This window comes from Equus przewalskii, chromosome 8 (assembly GCF_037783145.1).
Source record: "Equus przewalskii isolate Varuska chromosome 8, EquPr2, whole genome shotgun sequence".
In the NCBI taxonomy this organism is placed as follows: Eukaryota; Metazoa; Chordata; class Mammalia; order Perissodactyla; family Equidae; genus Equus; species Equus przewalskii.
Genome location: NC_091838.1, coordinates 81,733,844 through 81,753,098, shown reverse-complemented (window position 1 = coordinate 81,753,098; position 19,255 = coordinate 81,733,844). Strand labels below are relative to the sequence as shown.

Genomic DNA, 19,255 nt, shown 5'->3' with positions numbered 1-19,255 from the left:
CAGATCTTGATATATTGTTTTCACTATCATTCAGTTTGAAATATTTTCGAATTACCTTTGTGATTTTTTTTCTTTGACCCATAGGTTAATTGGAAGTATATTAATTTCCAACACAATTTTAATTGAGGGATTTTTTAGGTAATTATTGCTGTTGATTTCTAATTTAACTTTGGTGTGTTCTGAGAACACATTCTCTATGATTTAAATCTTCTCAGACTTATTTTATGGTCCAGCCCACGGTCCCATTGGTGAACGCTCCGTGTGCACTGGAGAGGAAGGACAGTGCACTGCTGGGTACAGTGTGCGGGGATGGCAGGTCGCATTGGCTGGCAGTGTGGAGTCTTCTATCCTTGATAATTTTTTGTTTACGTGTTCTTTTAGCATGTGAGAGAAGGGTGTTAAAATCTCCACCCTGAGCGTGGATTTGTCTGTTTTCTCCTGTAGTTCTACCACGTTTGCTTCATGTATCTCAGATCTCTAAATTGCTAAGTGCACATACATGCAGATTATGATGTCTTCTTGATGCACCACCTTTCTATCATTATGCATATCCCGGCGTGCTCCTTGTAGCGCACCTTGAAGTGAGGCCTGTTGTGTCTGGTAGTAATAGCCAGCCCAGCTTCTCATGCTTATTATTTGCTTGGTATGCTTTTTTCATCCTTTACTCTTCCCTCATTTGTAGTTCCAGATTTAAAGTGCGTCTCTGGCAGGTGACACATAGTGTCCATCTCTGTGTCTTCTCCTCTCCTAAGAACACCTGTCATTGGGTTTAGGGCCCACCTAATCCAGGATGATCTCATCTTGCGATCTTTAACTGAATTGTATCTGCAAAGATCTTTTTTCCGAATAAGGTCACATTCACGGGTTCTGAGGGTTGGGACACGGACGAGTCTTTCTGAGGCCCCTGTTCACCTGTCATAGTACCTATCGCTTTTATATTTGCTCTTTCTTAGTATTTTCACAAGAGCCCAGCAAGCAGACCAGGATAGAATATTCTCTCAGCTGCTCCCAGGCCTCTCAGTGGAGTGCCCTTCTCAGTCTCCAAACCAGCCCAGTCAGAAGGAACCATCTCCATTTCACAGGGAGTCGGGTCACGTGACCAGGTCCCAGCTAGGCCCAATCAGGCCCCGGAGTCCCGTGCTCGCTCAAGGTCGCGCTGCAGCCGAGCAGCAGCCTGGGCCAGAGAAAGCAGCTCTCGTGGGTCCACGGGCCTCTGCCTCACTCCCGGCTCCCGGGATCCCTCGGCACTGCTGCAAAAACACAAACATCTGCAGGCAGAAGAGACAGCGGGGCAGCTCTGCCTGGCTTTCCAACCATGCCCCTCCCCGGCTATGTGGAGAAAGCGCCACTTCATCTTCCTAAGGAATCTTCTAGAAACGGACAAAAGTCATGCATTTTTAATTCAGATGTTATAATCACATCCAATTCCAAGGCTGTCACCAGGAAGCAGCCGACGCATTCACATCTTCTGAGATAAACCATAAAAATGTCGTCATGTGATCATCTTTACAACTTCTGCAGCAATGCGGGGAGCGGGGCAAGCTTTGGACTGGCGTTGTGGGAGCAGGGCCAGCCCCCAAAGCAAGCTTGCTCTTCTATTGTCTGAAATACGGCCGGAGAGCTGGAACTGGATGAACGTAGACTGGCTTCTAGTTCAAGGGGAAGACTTTTTGGTACCAGTTTAATTCGGGTTTCTAAAGCCAAGGCAGGGAAGGCGTCCCGTGGTTAATGAATTCCGGCTCATTTTGGGCTTTCCCACAACAAATCATTCATCGTGGAATCTCTCCAAAGTTCACAGGAAACAGAGAAGGCATAAAAGTGCCCTTTTCATTTAACAGGCCCCCCCCAGCCCACCAAGAGTCTATTTACATAAACACAGAACCCCCCACCCCAGCCCATTTATCCCCGTTAACGCCACTGTAACCTGTTTTCTCTTTCATATAAATGACCATTTCCTAAAAGCTGCTGGTTTTTCTGCGCCGGTTGTTTTAAATGCAATCACTGTCCAATACGATCTTAGGAATTATCACCAAGAATAAAGGAAATGAAAAGTTTGCATTAAAATAACTTGATGGGAGCTTAGAATGAGTTCAGAGCAAATCCCAAATGGTCCTGTATTATTTTAAAGATCGCTCCCACTAGTTAATGTTGGATAAAGTAAGGAAATTGGATAGCAGTGTTTATTAACAAAAGAATTTATTATCGACAAGGTGAAAATACCTGGTTACATGTGGACTGGATTAAATAACTTATGTGTACTTCTGACTGGCTTTTACTGTAACTTTGCACGTGTTTACAAAAGCAGAATTCCCCCCTCTGCGCTTTGCTGCTGGCTGCTTCCTTCTAGGAGTCGGGGGAACACACCCTCGAGAAGCACCGACTGTCGGGGAGCTAGTCCACCTAGCTGTTCTCTGCACCACATTCCCAGAATGCCCCAAAACGTCGTTCCACAATCTGGACCTTCCAGAACATTCGGGTCCTGTAGACTGAGCCACAGACCTGGCCAAAACTTTCATTCTGAGACACCACAGATGCTTCTGAAGCCTGGCTCTGCTCTGGGGGGCTGACAGACACCCTCAGAGACCTCTCGGGGGCACGAGGGCTCGTGCGCCATCCAACTGAGTCCTAAAAGCCCAGGGCCAAGGGTGCAGCAGCCCCTCTGCAGCTGAGCTCATGAGGGGTCCCCGGGGCACAGCGCAGGCCCTCCCACGGTGCTGGCAGGTGGACGCTCCCTCCGGGTCCAGCATCCATGCCAAAACCTCCCTTGCTGGACATTTAAGGAATGATATCCCAATATTAGAGTAAAAATGTGCAAAAGGCTTTTTTTGCAAATATTTAGTTACTTATAGCTAATGAGATCGTCTTCAGTTAAATTATAAAGCACCATCCACAGAGCCACGTGTGGTGTGCACACAGGCAAACGGAGTGGAAACGTACGTTAATATCTGGTAAGGAAGTTTAGGCGGCAGCAACTTTACTGGAAAACTACATACGATGGAACTTTTTGTCTGTGACCTTTGGTAGAAGAAAGTCTCTCTAGGTTTCTTCATTATAAAAATTTTGCATTGAAAAGAAAAGGAAAAGGAAAAACACAGAGCTTGCCTCAGCTGGCCCAACCCTTGTCCAGACAGTCTTAGGTCAAGAGTTGCCCCCGCCCTGGGCAGACTTTGGTCACCTGCTCTGATGGGGGATGGCAAAGGCAGCACAAACCTGTTCCGCCACAGAGTGGTCATTTTAAAATGCCCTCCTCGTGAGCTTTGCTGGAAACAAGAAGTCAGTGCGAGGCAGTAAGGGCTCCTGTAAAGCCGGTTAAGCAGTATTTGTCGGATGAATGAAGCAGAGGAGAGGCAAAACCAGGGGCACGAGGTCTGCAGGTCACCCTGATTTGGTTAAATTGCTTGTAGCTGGCCCCTGGTTGTGGATTCTGGAACTTTCTAGACAACACACAGGGTAACTTCTCAGCAGAGCTTATCCCAAGGTGATCCAGCTGCCTGCCTGAGAACTCAGCACCCCAGCCTGAAACGCTGTGGGTACCGTTCAATCAGGAAGGTCCAAGAAAGAAAGCACGTTGTCCTTGGTCTCCTAACTGAGGCAGAGAGACAACAGGCACCTGCAGGGGACACACCCCGCCTCCCGGGGCCCAGACTGGCTCCGGTGCCTGCCTTCTCTGGGAAAGCTCCAGAAAGCCAGCCAAGGGCACACGGTTCTCACTCACAGAGCACAGCTCCACTCCGCACATTCACCCACGTTTATTCGACCTTCCAGATGGCGATCTTGCCTTCCTCCCTGCCCGACCCGCTCAGCACGTATCTGTCCTCGGCCGAGCACAGAGTCTTCACTGTGTCTGTGTGGGCCACCAGCTCCTTTTCCACCGTCTTCCTCTCGACGTCAATCACGTAGATCTTCCCTTTGGATTTCCCCTGTGACAGCCCCGTGCCGCCCACCCAGATCTGCCAAGAAGAAATGGAGGGGCATCAGCCACACGTGGCCCGGCCAGGGAAAGGAGACCCCTCATGAGGGCACAGTGCTGTACTCAGCACACTGGGTGGAAGGGTGCACCCCAAATCCACATCCTCCCCAGACAGGGCCTCTGCCGGCAGGCCCAGGCAACTGAGGCTCGAGTGGACAAGGCCAGGCCAGGGCAGGGCCTGGCAGGGTGCTCTTCGAGGGGGCGCAGCCCCGCCTTACCTGCTTCTTCACCCTGATCATGCAGTTGATCTCGGAGCAGTCCTGAAGGGGAACCCTCTCCGGGGACGCGGCCAGGTCCTTCAGGCTCCAGATGTAGATGTCGTCGTATCCGGCACACGCCGCCCAGAGCTGCTCCTGCTGAGACAGAAACCACAGTGTGGGCGGTGGCAGGCCAGCGCTGCACACGCGGCACACATACACTGCTGGGTACCTCGGGCATGAGCTGGAAGCCAAGGAAGGAGGTGCTTATCCCTCCTAAGTTCTCGTCGATCTTCAGTTCTTGGCGGGGAAATCCATTCACTGACACAACCACGATACTGTTCCCGGTGCCTGCGGGGGGGACAGAGCGAGAGTGAGGGACAGCAGGGCGAGTCTGAAGCTGAGAAAGAACAGCTGCAAAGGTCGCTGGCTCCCCCCACATCTTCTGAGCGGAGCCGCACTCGTAACTGTGCTGCCACGCGGTGCCAGCGGCGGCTCCTGCACAGCCCAGGCACTTGCGCGTTTTGTCACCAACGCTCCCCCTCGCAGTGACCCTCCAGGCCGGCGGCCCTGTCTTGACGGAGGAGGAAACGGCCAGATCCAGCGCCCTCTCCCGAGGCTTCGGGAACCCGGCGAGGACCCGCAGCAGCTCCAGGCTCTCCTGCCACGTCATCGTCGGTCTCCTCTCCCTTGAGGCCGCAGGCAGCCCTCACCGTGCTGGCCATTCTGAGAGTCACGGAACAGGGCCCTGCCTCCGGAGCACATCTGTGTCTTCGCGCTTCTGTCCGTCTATTTCCGTGAGTCACTGAAGCACAATGTCCTTCTGCAAACCCAGAGTGTCCGTGACATGAGAGCCCCGGGTCATCAGGATGAGGGCTGCAGAGAGGATGTGAAATCAGGTGCACAGGGGATGGAGCGTCGTCTTCAAGGAGTGGCGGCCGAGCTGCAAGGCTGTCCTTTCTTAGGTTTTATCACATGTACCCTGCCCCCATGTGCTAAAGCCGCTGTGCCAGCACCGCAGAGATGGGACGGGAAGACACAGCCTGCCCTCGGGGAGCCTTTGGATGAGGAGGGCGGGGCCAGCCACAGCCAAGCCGCCCAAGGAACTCCAGCCTGCGAGGCAGAAGGGGCGCGCCCCCATGCTGCTCAGCTTCCTGGCGCAGCTGAGTCAACTGCAGGTCCCCCTCTGGCACCCGGCCTGGACGGAGAAGGGGCCCCGAGGCCTCGGAAGCCTGGCTGAGTTTGCAGTCGTGGAAAGCGAAAGCCCACCACCACAGCTCTTTTCCTGCTTCTGAGCCCGGCTAAACGTGGTTTTCCCTGAGACCTAACATGCAGAAACGAGCCTCCTATGGGAGGCCTTTTATTCAGACAGGCCATTATCCACTTGGACTCATTAACAGGCCCTTCTGGATGCTGCTGCTTGTTAGGAATGCCTGGGCTGGCAGGGAGCCCTCTGGAGAGGTGCTTCTGCCACCCTGGGGCCCTCAGCGGTCTCCTCGCCCACAGGGGCCCCTTGTCGGTGCCGACCAGCAGCTCTCAAACCGCTCCAGGCTCTGGATAAGTCGCTGACCTGCGCCAACACTGCAGGGGCCTGGCTGGCGGAGGGGAGCAGTTCACACACTGAAGTGGGAGGGGCAAACATCTGGGGGAGCCTGCTGCACACGGAGCAGCGGGTGGGGGCGGGGATGTGGCCGAGCGATCGCTGTCCCCGAGGCGGGCTAGGTGCAGAAAGGGAAGGGGCTCCTGGGGCCCCTGCCGTGGGGCGGTAGGAGGGAGAAGCATCTGGGGGGGCTTTGTCCGGGAGAAGCTCCCCACGGGAGACCCCCTCGGCCGCTCCACTGCTCATCCCCCTTCATGACTTGTTCTTCTGTAGCCCTTCTCACCAGTCAGGTCAGCGTACAGGGGCTCGGCGCCCACGCCATCAGGGCTGCTCTCTGCGGTCACTGTCACCAGCCCCCCACTCGTCACATTTCGAGGCTGACAGGGCTTTTGCCTCTGGCATCTCTTAGCTGTTGGTGGGCTCTCATGGGGGAAGGGCGCTGTTTCCACCTCACTTTTCAAATGAAGAAACAGACTCTAAGAGCATGAGGGACCTGCCCAAACTGACCAACCATCCAGTGACAAAGCCTGGATTTGAACCCGAATGCACACGAAGGCCATGGCCTGAGCCAGGGGGCACCAGCAACCTCACAGATGCAAACCTCCGACCACAGGGCACAGGGAACGCACGTCCACCTCCCTCCCAGGAAACGACCCAAGCACACGTCCTTCTGAGGGGCACTCAGGCTTGGGGTGCCTGCAGCGAGGGTAGCTTCCCGTCCAGACTTAGGGGACAACTAAGCGGGTCTGAAATAGTGTGACTGGAAAGTCAGGCTCCCCAGGTTCCCCTTGCTGGGGCCTTGGGAGGACTGAGCGGAGCTGGCCCGTCTGCCCCACACTCTTCCAGGCTCTGCCCTGGTGCCCACAGACGCCTGGACGAGCAAAGACACTGGTGTGATCTCCACGTCTGAACGGATGACGTCTGAGTGACCGAGCCTTCAGCTTGTTGTCCTTGATTAGATGAAGACTTCGAACAACACTTCACAGGCAAATGTCCTCTTTCACCCAAAGAAACTACTTTCTTCTTGTACTTTTCTCAATGTTGTGAAATAGAAAACCACTTACTGTATTCAGTTAACTTAGAGCATAAACGAGATTCCGTCCTTCAGGCCAAGCTGCCCATCCTCATTCTCACCTGTTAGCTCCCTCACTGCATCTAACAGACACCTCTCAGCCAAGGTTCGTCAGCTCTGTTAGTCCGAAATGCATCCACGGGTGGACACACACACACACACACACGTCTGGAGGTCAGCCAAAGCTGAGGGATACAATCCTTGGGTGAAAAGAAACCAAGTCAGCGAGGTGCACAGGTCCCCAGGTTCCCTGAGGAATAAAGTTCTCGCAGTATGCAGCAGTCCAACCTGGCTGACGGTAATGGTGTGGGGCTGCCAGTGTGGCTGGAAATGGGGGATATCCCCAGAATGAGGGAGCCCCAAAATATATGTATAAATTCTCAAGTCCTTGGCTGACTCCTAAACTGTGTATAGACAACAGAAAGTGGAACTGGAACATTCAAGACCTGGGAGGAGGGTTCAGTGCTCCCCAGCGCTACAGAGAGACGCGTTCAGCATGCGGCTCACCCAAGTTAGAAAGGCTCGGTAGACACCTGGGGCATCCCCTCGAAACCCTGGAAGGGCCTGGCTGTGAGAACAAAGACTGCGCACCAGCACTGAGGGTTATGCTCTAGGACAAAGATCAAAACTGAGATGTACTCACCCCAGAGAAGCCTAAAACCAAGCCTCCACACAGGATCAAGATGATTCGCCAGTTATTTAAGGGTCTTCTAGAACTACACTTAATGCTCCATAAGGAAGGGTCTGATCCAGAGCCTCCTCAGTGTCAGTGACAATATCCAGGATGCAATGAAAGCTGCTACACACAGGAAGTGTTAAGACGTGACTAGAGATCAAGACGGAACGAGTAAACAGGAGCAAACCCAGAGATGAGCCCGGATCCAGCAGACGAGGACTTCAGACCAACAATTACAAATCCATTTCAAACCTTACGGGAAGATACAGAGAGGAGGGTGAAGCGATGAAGAACTTAGCAGACAAATGAAGTTCTTCAAAAAAATAAAATAAATAGAAGTTCTAGAACTAAAGTGAAAATTTGCGGGATAGGTGTAACAGCAGACAGGACACAGGAGAAGAAAGGCTCAGATCTTAGCCAACCAAAGCACAGAGAGAAGCGGAATGAAAAACTTATTACACTGCCCGAGACCTGTAAGACGTCATCCAATGGTCTCATATATATGTAACTAGAATCCGAGAAGACGGAGAGCGAGAGTGGGCAGAAGAAATATTGGAAGAGATGGTGGTTAAGCATTTCCCCCAAATTCATGAAAGTGCACTGCCAGCGAGATGAACACAAGCCCTTCCCACCAAGCACGCGGTAGTCCAGCTCACGGAACCAGAGAAGACCCGCCGCTCCAGAAGCCGGGCGCGCTCACTGAGCAGAAGCGTAAGAACGATGGCAGACTGCTCGTCAGGAACACACAGACACGACAGGGGAATGATATCGCTAAAGCGTGGGGAGAAAATGAGAACTGTCAGCCTGGAATTTGTTTTCAGCAGACTCAGATCGTAAGAAATACTGCAGGAAATTCTTAAGGTGAAGGGGAAATGATGCAAGATGGAAACCTGAGTTTGAAGAGGGAACGAAGCTCACCAAACACGGTCAATATATGGGCAAAAATAAACCTTTTCTTACTTTCTTTGAAAGACTGTGGAGTACTTAGCAAAAACTTTAAAAATATATTATGAGGTTTATCACAATCCTAGAAATAAAATCCTGCATTTAACAGCAGCACAAGGGGCAGAAAGAGGTACGTGGAATTAAGTTGACTGCTCTGAGCTGCTCACGTTAACAGGAAGTGGTGTGATCGTCACCTGAGAGAGACTGCGAGGAGGTCCGGCCGCAGACTGCCATCCTCGGAGCAACCACTCAACAGCAAAACAAAGAATGTAGCGCTAACAAGACAGCAAAGAAGGTTAAAACGAATATTAAAATAGTCCAAAAGAAGGCAGGAGAGGAGAAACAACGAAGAACAGATGGGAAAACGGAACAGAAAGAAGGCGACAGTACACTTACTCCTAACCATATCATCATAGCATTAAAAGTGAATCGACTGATGAGCAAAGGATCTGAACAGGCCTTCTCCAAAGAAGATACCGAAATGGCAAAAGGCACATGGGAAGATGCTCCCCATCGTCAGCCCTCGGGAAGCGCAATCAATGCCACGACGTGATGCCACGTCACGTCATGGTCCCATGCTAGCCACTAGCATGGTTCCAACCAAAGCCAGAGGAGCTCCGGTGAGGAGGCAGGGGGAGCGGAACCCTCCTGCGCTGTGCTGGGAATGCAAGATGGAGCAAGTGCTCTGGAAGGGGGCTGACGGTTTCTCAAATGGTTCAACACCATTAACCCAGTTCAACCCACCAGAGAAAAGATAACCAGACTAGCATAAATGTAGTAAATTCATACAGTGCAGTACTGCTCAGCGATAAAATGCAGGAGCTGGGAACTCGGAAGGCCACGGATGAATCCTCAGAATCCTGTGTAGACTGAACAGAGCCACAGAAGAAGAGCACGTGCTGTAGAGCCCATTTATAGAAAGTTCAGGAACAAGCAAAACAAATCCAGGGATAGAACTCAGAACCACCGTTCCGCTGTGAGGGGGCTGCCTGGAAGGAGCACCGAGGAACGCAGCTGCGATGGACGTCCCCTGCGTCTTGACTGTTGGGTGGTTATGTGGTGGATCCTTTTGTCGAAACACAACAAACTGTACACTCAACGTTTGTGCATTTTACCACACGTAACACATGCTTGAATTAGAGAAAATGTGTTCACACCCTCACCCATATTATCCGGTGTATATATGCCAGGGAACAGTTCAAAGTGCAGACAGCTGTGCTCTGCGATGCTCAGCAATGCAGAACACAAGCCACCGGGCACAGCCGCTGCACCTTCCAGTCAGACGCCAGACAAACGCCCAGCTCGGTCCCACAGACAGCCCCGCCCTGGGGTCTGTGCTGCGAGTGGCAGAGGTGAGCACACGGCACGCTCCTGACAAGCGTGCCCTCCGGCCTGCACTCAAATGGCAGGGCCCCCAAGGGCTCCAGAAAGAGCAGTGACGACTCCTGGGGGCACCTGGGCTGCGTTCTCACCATGAGTGGGACACAGCAAGAGCAAAGGGGAGAGCGGGAGAGAGGCCAGCACTTGGAGAAGCGGCAGGTGCCTCGGGGAGGCGTAGGGGAGCCCTGGAGAAACAGCACAATCAAGAGGGACGCAGGGACGTGGGGAGCCAGGGAGCACAGAGAAGGAACCAGAGTTTTAAAACAAAAGTTGGAAATGTGGAAAGCATGAAAGAGGCCGGTAGCTCCCATTCGGTTTCCTCGTCCTAGAGCAGGGGCCAGCTTCCAGTTCTGGCGGCGGGGCCCCCAGGACTTACAGCACCACAGGCGGCCATTGTGCAGTCTGATGGACGAGAGCCCGCCGCTCGGCAGCTGGAACCTGCTGGTCACCCGCAGCGTGCTCACATTCCATGCCAGGACCGTCCCATCCACGCTGCACGAGTACACCTCCCTGGCGGTGTAAAGAATATCAAATTTTGGCCCCTGACAACATTGTAGACGTTTTAATCCAGAAAAGAACAAAATTACCATTAGAGAAGGCATGCACACGGTAGACAGTAAGTGACGTGCAAACACACTACGAATGTGGTGGAACAAGGCCTAGCTAAGATGTCACTGACGCAGCAGGAATGGGCCTTTTAAAAATTTTTTTGATTTTTTTTGAGGAAGATTAGGCCTGAGATAACATTTACTGCCAATCCTCCTCTCCTTGCTGAGGAAGACTGGCCCTGAGCCAACCTCCGTGCCCATCTTCCTCCACTCCATAATCAGGATGCCTACCACAGCCTGGCCCGCCAAGTGGTGCCATGTCTGCACCCGGGATTCGAACCAGCGAACCCCAGGCTGCCAAAGCGGAACGTGAGAACCCAACCACTGCACCACCAGGCCGTCCAGGAAAGGGGCTTTCTGAGGACGCCCGCTGTCGCCCATCATTGTAGGCTGCCGGCTCCGCTAGGTGTCGGTGAAGAGAACTGTAACGTGGCCATTAACTGAATCTACCCCTCGCACGTGCTCTCCAAGCTCACTCACCTGCGCAGCGTGGGTGACTGGCAGCTCACGGGTGGGGCTCTAGACAGTGCAGCCCACGGCCCGCCACTTCCTGGTCGGGCTCAGTTTATATCCCCCTGACCTGGGCCTGGCTGGGAACCAGTGGCACCCCTGAAACTAAGGGGACAAGGGGGTGGGGGAGGGTGGCACAGAGAGAAGCAGCCGAAAAGCTTTGGAGCCATGGCCACCTGTACCAAGTGAGTGACCTGGCACCTCTCGCACACTCACTAAGCGTCTGCTTCCTGCACAGAGGGAAACGGGGGCCCCTCCTGGTTCTCAAGTCTGCCCTGGGCACCCGCTGCGTGCTGGCCCTGTTCTAGGCGTGGGGCACACAGCAGAGAGCGGAGCAGACGCGGCACCTGCCTCAGGAAGCCGATGTTCTTAGTGCAATAGACGGGGGGGGGGAATGAGGTCAACACTGAGCTGTGTCCCCCCACAACGATATGTTCAAGTCCTAACCCCCAGTACCTCGGACTTGATGTGCAAATAGGGCCTTTATGGAAGTATTCAAGTTAAAAGGAAATCAACAGGTGGCCCTGATGCAACCTGACCGGCGTCCTTGTAAGAAGGGGAAATGTGGACACACACGCACAGGGAGCAGGCCATGTGAAGACGGACGACTTGAGAGCTGCGTCTACAACCAAGGATCGCGGGCAAACCACTGGAAGCCAAGCCAAGGAAGGCCGAGCGCCGGCTGCCACTGACCACCACACCCACCCCGGACATGGGCCCTTCTCTGCACCCAGGACCCGAAACAGACGAGAATGTCGCCTGACTTCTCCTACAGACCCGCTTCACTCTCCGTGCCCGGTCCGGCCCCTGTAGGCGATCGCCCACAGCGACTGTGACCCCTCCCTCCAGGGGCCCCGACCCACCCAAGAGCTGAAGGGTCCCTTCCCCTGGCAGGGCCCAGCCGTACCTGGGCGCCTCCGCTGTGTCCTGCACAACCAAATCCGTGACACTGGAGCGGTGATCGGTGAGCTGCTTGTTGCACGACATGCTGTGGATGTTGATGATGTAGATGACGGAGTCCTCCGAGCCGACCCACACCTGGTTCTGCTCCGCCATCACCATGCAGTTCTAACGGGAGGCCAAGAGGACATCAGAAACAGTCACCCCACGGCCTGTAGATTCACTGAGTACTGAGCCAGCGAATGCTGAACCGCTGCTGCGAGGGCACCTGCAGCCAGGATCCTTAGCCCCTGGTCACATTCTGTCACGTCCGCACGTGACCTGCAGCCAGGATCCTTAGCCCCTGGTCACATTCTGTCACGTCCGCACGTGACCTGCAGCCAGGATCCTTAGCCCCTGGTCACATTCTGTCACGTCTGCACGTGACCTGCAGCCAGGATCCTTAGCCCCTGGTCACATTCTGTCACGTCTGCACGTGACCTGCAGCCAGGATCCTTAGCCCCTCGTCACATTCTGTCACGTCCGCACGTGACCTTGTTTGTGTGTGTCTCTGTTTACAGACTCTTATTTTATATACACTGCTGATTCATTCTCACCGAGCTCACAGCCAGCCGCACCGTAACTCCCGCCTGACGAGGCTTTTCGGGCACGTGTCTTCTCTGTGGGGCACGTTGCAGCCTCAGGGACACTAGACAGCACCGCGGCTCCACACCAGGGCCATTTTAAACAGCAGGATCACCAATAAAAACCACAGAAGTGCAGAGAACGCGGCACTGAATAGGCCATGAAAAGGACCCTCATCCACAGCACAAGCTGCAACAAGAAGGTGTCACCTTGTTCCTCAGCAGGGAACACGCACGTCGGGCAGCCTGCGTTCTACCCCCACTCTGTGCACGTTCGTGGCTATGCATAACCAGGAGAGCACCGTATTTTGGGGGATTACAAATAAATTTTAGCAAGTAGGTGAGTTTGCAGACATGGGATCTGCAAATAATGGGGACCGACTGTCGACAGTGAAAAAAATGCCAGCGCTCTGCAGCTAGACTGCGTTTGAGGGGTTTCCCGCTCAGCAAAGTCAACAGCCAGGGGTTATTTTTAGACTTTTTGAAATAGAAATTAAGGATGAAAACACTAAAGAGTGATAAAAGCCACACAAACATGTGACACCCAGCTGTGTCTGCCTGCACACTGGCCAATCCAGTCGCACCTGAGAGGCACTCCCCACGTCGTCCTCACCTGAGCTCGTGTCGCGCCGACGGTCAGCCAGCGCCTCACTGGCTATTTTATGATCGTCTCTCCTGTCTTCACCCGTGGTATGTGCCCCGCTTTACTGGTAACCGAACAGATGCCTCAGATTCTCAAATACGAGTAGATTTCAAAGAGTGCAAGTTATGTCCCGTTGGGGGCGGGTAAGGCTACATCTAACATCAGATGTAATCGGTGCCAGTGGCGCTGAACTGTACTTATCTTTAAGGCAGAAGAAAGAGCTTGCAAAAATTGATAGCTTTAATTTTACTGATAAATATTCCCATAATTTAGAAAAAGACGTTAACGTGCTAATTTCAGAATTAATTATTCATTTAAAAAAATCCTTTCTTTTTAGCATCTACCTGAGGACTGGTATAATTTTAGTAAAATGTCTTTCTTTAGTGGCCCAACGATATCTTAAACTACTTTGAATGTCAAATTTCAGAGGAGGTAGCATTTTCTTGAGATAATTATCCGTTTCTTTCTTGTTAAATGGTACAAAACATCTCCGTGAAACCAGTAGGAAGATCCTTGCACATAATTGGGATAACTTATCACTTTCATTAAACGTTACCTGGCCTATTGGGGGCAGGAGAGACGGCTACAGAACGCAGCCTTTTGATTTTAACGAGGATCTTAAGTTATTCTATTTTTAAAAAGGCTTTGAAATGCTTGTAACTAAGACAACACAAAAAAATTAAATTTAGAATAAGAATTATCTCTTCAATTTCTCTTTCTTGTTTTTTTGCTTGGTCTAAGGCATTATTAGTCTTTTGTGAATATTTTGACTAATGTCTGTTGTTGGATCCTGTTACTTTATCATCTGAGGCTCATCATTTGACTATGGGGGAAAACGATTTAGCGACTTATTTTCTTGCTAATGTGCGAAGTTTGCCATTCAGGCACTTAAGAACCATCCCCATCCCCTCAGTGATGTGTGTTTGAATTCACAGTCTCTCTTTCACAGCAGCTTTGAAAGCACAGACTGTGCCACAGTGTCACATTAGTTTTAGATGATGGAACCTGGCCATCGAAATTGATACTAAGTGACGCCTAACACTTAGGTATCTAAACGTCGCATTAAACGTGGGGAAAATAAGGTTGATTCATGTTACAGGAGTAGGGCACGAGGATTTCCCTAGGAAGACCCCTTGGGACAGTGGCTTCTTTCACACCCTCAGAGGGTCTTGAACAGGATGAAGCCCCCCGACAGCAGATGTGCGAGTATTTTGAAAGGTGGGATGGCATCATAACCGACGGCCTGGAGTCACTGAGTTCACAGGCAGCCCCAGCGGAGGAGCCACACCTCCTCTTTGGTCCAAAAGAAACCTGCTGATGGCTTCTCCCCTGGAGACCCCAGCATTCGCGTGAACCCTTCCAGGTGTGGTCCATTTTAGGGCCCTGGTGCACGTGGGTAACTTATACATCGTGTGGAATGTACGACATTCTTTGCAGCGGGTGGTGTGTGGCCCGGAGAAGCCCACAAGCAGGCAGCTGACTCCGCGTAGCACTCACGGCCGTTGGTCTAAACCATGACGGTGGATTCTTGGGTGAGGGCTGTTTTGCATGGATCAGCATAATCGACTGGGGTTATGTAATACCCTCTCCTGACCGGGCGTGGAACGTAACAACCTATGTTACACGAATGCACATTTCAACTACCCACCTTCCCAAGAGTACGATGATCTGGGCCTGGGAGAAAGCCTGACTTGTTACACTCTCAGACGCTGTTACAGATTCTCTAATCTAGAGGCAGGAATTAAAAGAACCGCTCGACGCAGCTTGACAGGACCTGCCATGGCCGCCTGGCAGGGAGGGAAGAGTCAGGGACAGTGGACCATCAAGGCCCCACCTCCCACTTGTTGCTGTGCCACCTGCTGCCACCTGCTGGCAGGAAAAGGTTCGCGGCCTCAGCCTCCTCCCTGGAACCAGGTGCCTCTGAAGCTCTAGCACCTTTCAGGAGGAGCAGGTCCCGCTGTGGCTCCCACTTAGCACTGTGTGCCCGGGCAAGTCAGGCCACTGACAACAACGCCAACTTCATCGGGCTCCGAGAAAGACGTCCGAAACCCGTATGGCCTGACACAAACACCAGCCGTTGTCATTTAAGAAAGCTGGATTAAACGCTAGTCCGCCCTCTCCCAGATGTGGGTTCTAACTACCATCCTCCAGTCTCAGGAACCAGGGCTCCAGGGAGAAATGGCTGATTCTGGGGGCAGAGAAAACACGAGATGGGCCTGGAGCTTTTTGTCACGCCGGAAAATAAGGACAGCCTCGAAAACAAGTAAGAGGATGAGGCATGTGGAAGGGACACAGGGCCCACCTGAAAGAGCGCCTGCGGCTGAAGCAGGAACAGGTGCAGCAGTGAACCAATGCACGGAGAAGAGACGGATTCTCTCAGAGGAGAATTCCTCCCCCTCCAGGACCTCGACGCCTACTCCCGCCCGCTCCCCAGGCGGGCTGCACTCAACGACTCACTTCTACAGTAGGGTACGGGGCGGGGGAGCGGGCGCCACAGTGCGGGAAGCTGCAGATGCCATCCACCAGCGATCAGGGTCCACCTCACCCATGAGGCCACGTGGACGTCTGAGAGGATGTGAGGAGAAAGGCACTTAGCCTCTTCAGTGTTCTTTCCAGAACCCACAACCCCAGTCTCGTCAGGAGAGAGCATCAGGCAAACCCAGATTGGGGACATTCTACAGGGTACCTCAAGGACTGTGCAGATCATGAAACACCAAGTCTGAAACACTGTCCCAGACAAACAGACTGCAGGGACATGACGACTAAATGTCACATGGACAGAGGAGGACGTCAGTAGAAAAACCGGTGGGATCCAAATAACGTGTGGAGCTTAGTTAAGAGCAATGCACCAGTGTCATCGTGACAGGCGTCACCAGGGTGACCGAAGATGCCAGCAATGGGGAGAAGTGGGGGCGGGGCCTACTGACTCCCTGTACCATCTTTGCAACTTTTCTGTAAAGCCAAAACTATTCCAATATAAAACTTTATTTAATTAAAAAAAGTAATCAGTCCAAAAGCTCAAAGAATTAAGGTTTCTCAACCACAAGATGTTTATAATATGCAAATTTGATTTAAGTTATTCTTAATTTTCAGCCCCAAATATGTTAAAATAATTCCAAGTATCTGCTTTAGATTACTGGGAAAGTAGCGTGAGAATACGGCACTGCACTTTACATTATGGGGAAACTCACTTTTAGATTTCCGAGCGGGCTGTGGTTCCAGTCATTACCTGCTCATTTAAATGAGAGCATTTAAGGGGCCGGCCCCGTGGCCAAATGGTTAAGTTCTCACGCTCCGCTTCGGCAGCCCAGGGTTTTACCGGTTCGGATCCTGGGCGCGGACATGGCCCCGCTCATCAGGCCATGCTGAGGCTGCGTCCCACATGACACAACTAGAAGGACCACAACTAAGATGTGCAACTACGTACTGGGGGGATTTGGGGAGAAAAAGCAGAAAAAAAAATATTAAAAAAAAAAAAAAGAATTGAGTGATGCTGTGGAATAACGTGTGTCCTACTGCGGGGTCCTGGCTGACACATTTGTTTTTCAGAATCACAGTCACAGGCATCCGCATTTCCTGCTGCTTGCCTTACTCACCAGTTTGGAAGTGCCCACTTTAAAGCAGTGCTGGTAGATCGTCCAAGAGGAGGCATCGAATACGGTCACCTTGCCTTCGTTCAGAGCGCACCATAGTTTGGGGTGAGCATCTTCAACTTTTTCTGCTGGATCAAGATGCCCTAAAAAGGAAGCAACCCAAAAGCACTTAAAGGAAACCCCTTTGATGCATCAGCAGGTGATTCACGCCACTACTCAGGTACCACTGGGTACCCGCCAAGCTCCTGGTGCCACGCTAGGTGCCCAGGATACAAAGGTGAGCACGACCGGAACCGCCGCTTAGAGTCTGTGAGTGAGCTGTCTCCGACAAGAGAGCCAGGCAGACAGAATCAGGAGGGCACACAGCCGGGGTGGCTTCCCTGAGCCAGGACCTGGAGGACGCGTGAGAATTCATCAGAGACAGAGTTTCAGGTGGAGGAAACAGAAGGAGCAGGGGCAGGTGGCAGCAGGACAGAAGGGGGAGGGCGGTCGCTGGAGAGCCTGGGCAGGACCCGCTGTGTCCTGACAAGGTCCCCTCCCGCTGGGAGCGTGGCGGGCTTCCTCCTGCTCCACATCCTCGTCAGCATGGGTGCTGGCAGTCTTTTTCACTTTGGTCACTCAAATGGTATAAAGATTTTGGGTTTTGTGGTTTATTTGAGGTTCCCTAATTGCAAATGAGGCTGACGGCTTTAATCAGCCACGTGGACATGCTGTGTTGTGAAGCACTGATGTCCCGTCCATTTTTGAATTGTCTTATTCTCCTTGAATTGTATTCATTCTGTTTATATCCTTGACATGAGCTCCTGTGGGTTCTGTTGTGTAGCAAATATTCTCTCCTAGGCCAGGACTACCATTTTCACTCTCTCAAAAGTGTCTTTCTAAACTCCTTAATGTGGTCAAATTCATCAACCTTTTCCCCTATGCCTAGTATTTTTTGTATATAATTTCTTTCCTTACCCTAAGGTCATGAACATATTCTCCTATATTATCTTCTAGAAGTTTGTGGGCTTTCTTTATTTGTTTGCTTGTTGCCCTTCACATCTAGATTTCGGCCCCCTTGGAACTGACAGAGTGGTGATCTGAGGTGCAGTTGGTCAGGTTTCATCTTTTCCATACAGATGCACAATGTCCCAACACCGTTTACGTCCTTCCCCCACCCCCTGCTCTGTAACACCACCTTTGTCATAAATTGAGGAGGAGTAACTGTCAGTCTCTCTGGGGCGTCCGTTCCATTGGTCCACTGGCCCCCTGGGGGGGATCTCGCCCCTCTGAGATGCACTCTCAGGCCTCGGGAGACTGAGCTGCTGGAAGCGGGGCTCCAGGGTCTGTGAGCTAGTTCCTTCACTCCCGGGTAAGCCTGGAGTCCCGGCCCAGAGCTAGTGGGAGGACCGTACTCCCCTCCTCGACGGGCCTGACTCCAGCTTTTGCCCCTCTGACCCCGCAGGACGAGCCAAAGCTCTGCTCAGCTCTCAGCTCCAGTCACTACTTCCAGAATCAGCAGCCACTCCACAGGAAAAGGGGCCCCATTGTTCTTCATGGTTGTTTCTTATAGTTTGCCTGGCCCTCCTAGATGTTCTCAGAGGGCTGGCTGGTCTGAATGACCTAGCCCAGCACGACGGGAAGCCCAGAGTTGAGCCAGTTTAGTTTTTTTTTTTCCTTAAAGATTGGCATCTGAGCTAACATCTATTGCCAATCTTATTTTTTTTTTCTCCTTTCTTCTTCTCCTCTAAGCCCCCCAGTTCATAGTTGTATATTCTAGTTGTAGGTCCTTCTAGTTGTGGCATGTGGGACACCGCCTCAGCGTGGCCTGACGAGCAGTGCTAGGTCCACGGCTAGGATCAGGACTGGTGAAACCCCGGGCCGCTGAAGCGGAGCGCGTGAACTTAACCACTCGGCCACGGGGCCAGCCCCTCGAGCCAGTTTTAATTTAAGGGACACTAACTTCGATCTAAAAATACTCATTTAGGGGATGGCCCGGTGGCACAGTGGTTAGGTGCGCACGTTCCGCTTCGGCAGCCTGGGGTTGCTGGTTCAGATCCCGGGTACACACATGGTACCGCTTGTCACGCCATGCTGTGGTAGGCGTCCCACGTATAAAGTAGAGGAAGATGGGCACAGACGTTAGCTCAGGGCCTGTCTTCCTCAGCAAAAAGAGGAGGATTGACAGCAGATGTTAGCTCAGGGCCAATCTTCCTCAAAAAATAAAATAAAAAAACTTAAAAACTCCTTGATTCAGATGCCATGATGAACACTGTCTTATCTGTGGTGTCTGGCGAAGTCCACAGAGCCCTGAGTGGATCAGTCAGGTGGGCCTCCAGAGGACAAGGCCTGACTGCACTCTATTCTCTCTCACATGCTATCTCTTGCTTTACTGGCTCTTCCGGACACTCAGTGAAGAGAAAACTCTCCTCTCCTGCTGGGGAATTGCTTTGCCACAGACCTCAACCTGCCCGTCTGAAACGTAAGCTCCACGGTTGCGAACCGTTAGCTCCATGAAGTCACTCACCACGAAGCACAAAGGAGACACCAGGAGCCCAG

General features: G+C 52.3%; 2 protein-coding genes across 5 annotated transcripts in view; one reads left to right on the top strand and one right to left on the bottom strand.

The window, feature by feature from the left end:
• The window catches only part of SLC45A4 (solute carrier family 45 member 4), a 128,943-nt gene that overhangs the window by 102,388 nt on the left and 7,300 nt on the right, over window positions 1-19,255 (top strand). The window lies entirely within an intron of this gene.
• The window catches only part of DENND3 (DENN domain containing 3), a 61,609-nt gene continuing 44,533 nt past the window's right edge, over window positions 2,180-19,255 (bottom strand). For 3 of the 4 annotated variants that reach the window (XM_070631090.1, XM_070631093.1, XM_070631094.1), the window contains 6 exons: window positions 16,721-16,860; window positions 11,866-12,026; window positions 10,217-10,350; window positions 4,400-4,518; window positions 4,189-4,326; window positions 2,180-3,950 (listed from right to left, as the gene is read on the bottom strand). In XM_070631090.1, coding sequence (XP_070487191.1) covers window positions 3,750-3,950; window positions 4,189-4,326; window positions 4,400-4,518; window positions 10,217-10,350; window positions 11,866-12,026; window positions 16,721-16,860 — 893 coding nt within the window. In that variant the 3' untranslated portion in view covers window positions 2,180-3,749. The remainder of the gene's footprint in view (window positions 3,951-4,188; window positions 4,327-4,399; window positions 4,519-10,216; window positions 10,351-11,865; window positions 12,027-16,720; window positions 16,861-19,255) is intronic. The other variant, XM_070631092.1, reaches the window with a different exon arrangement.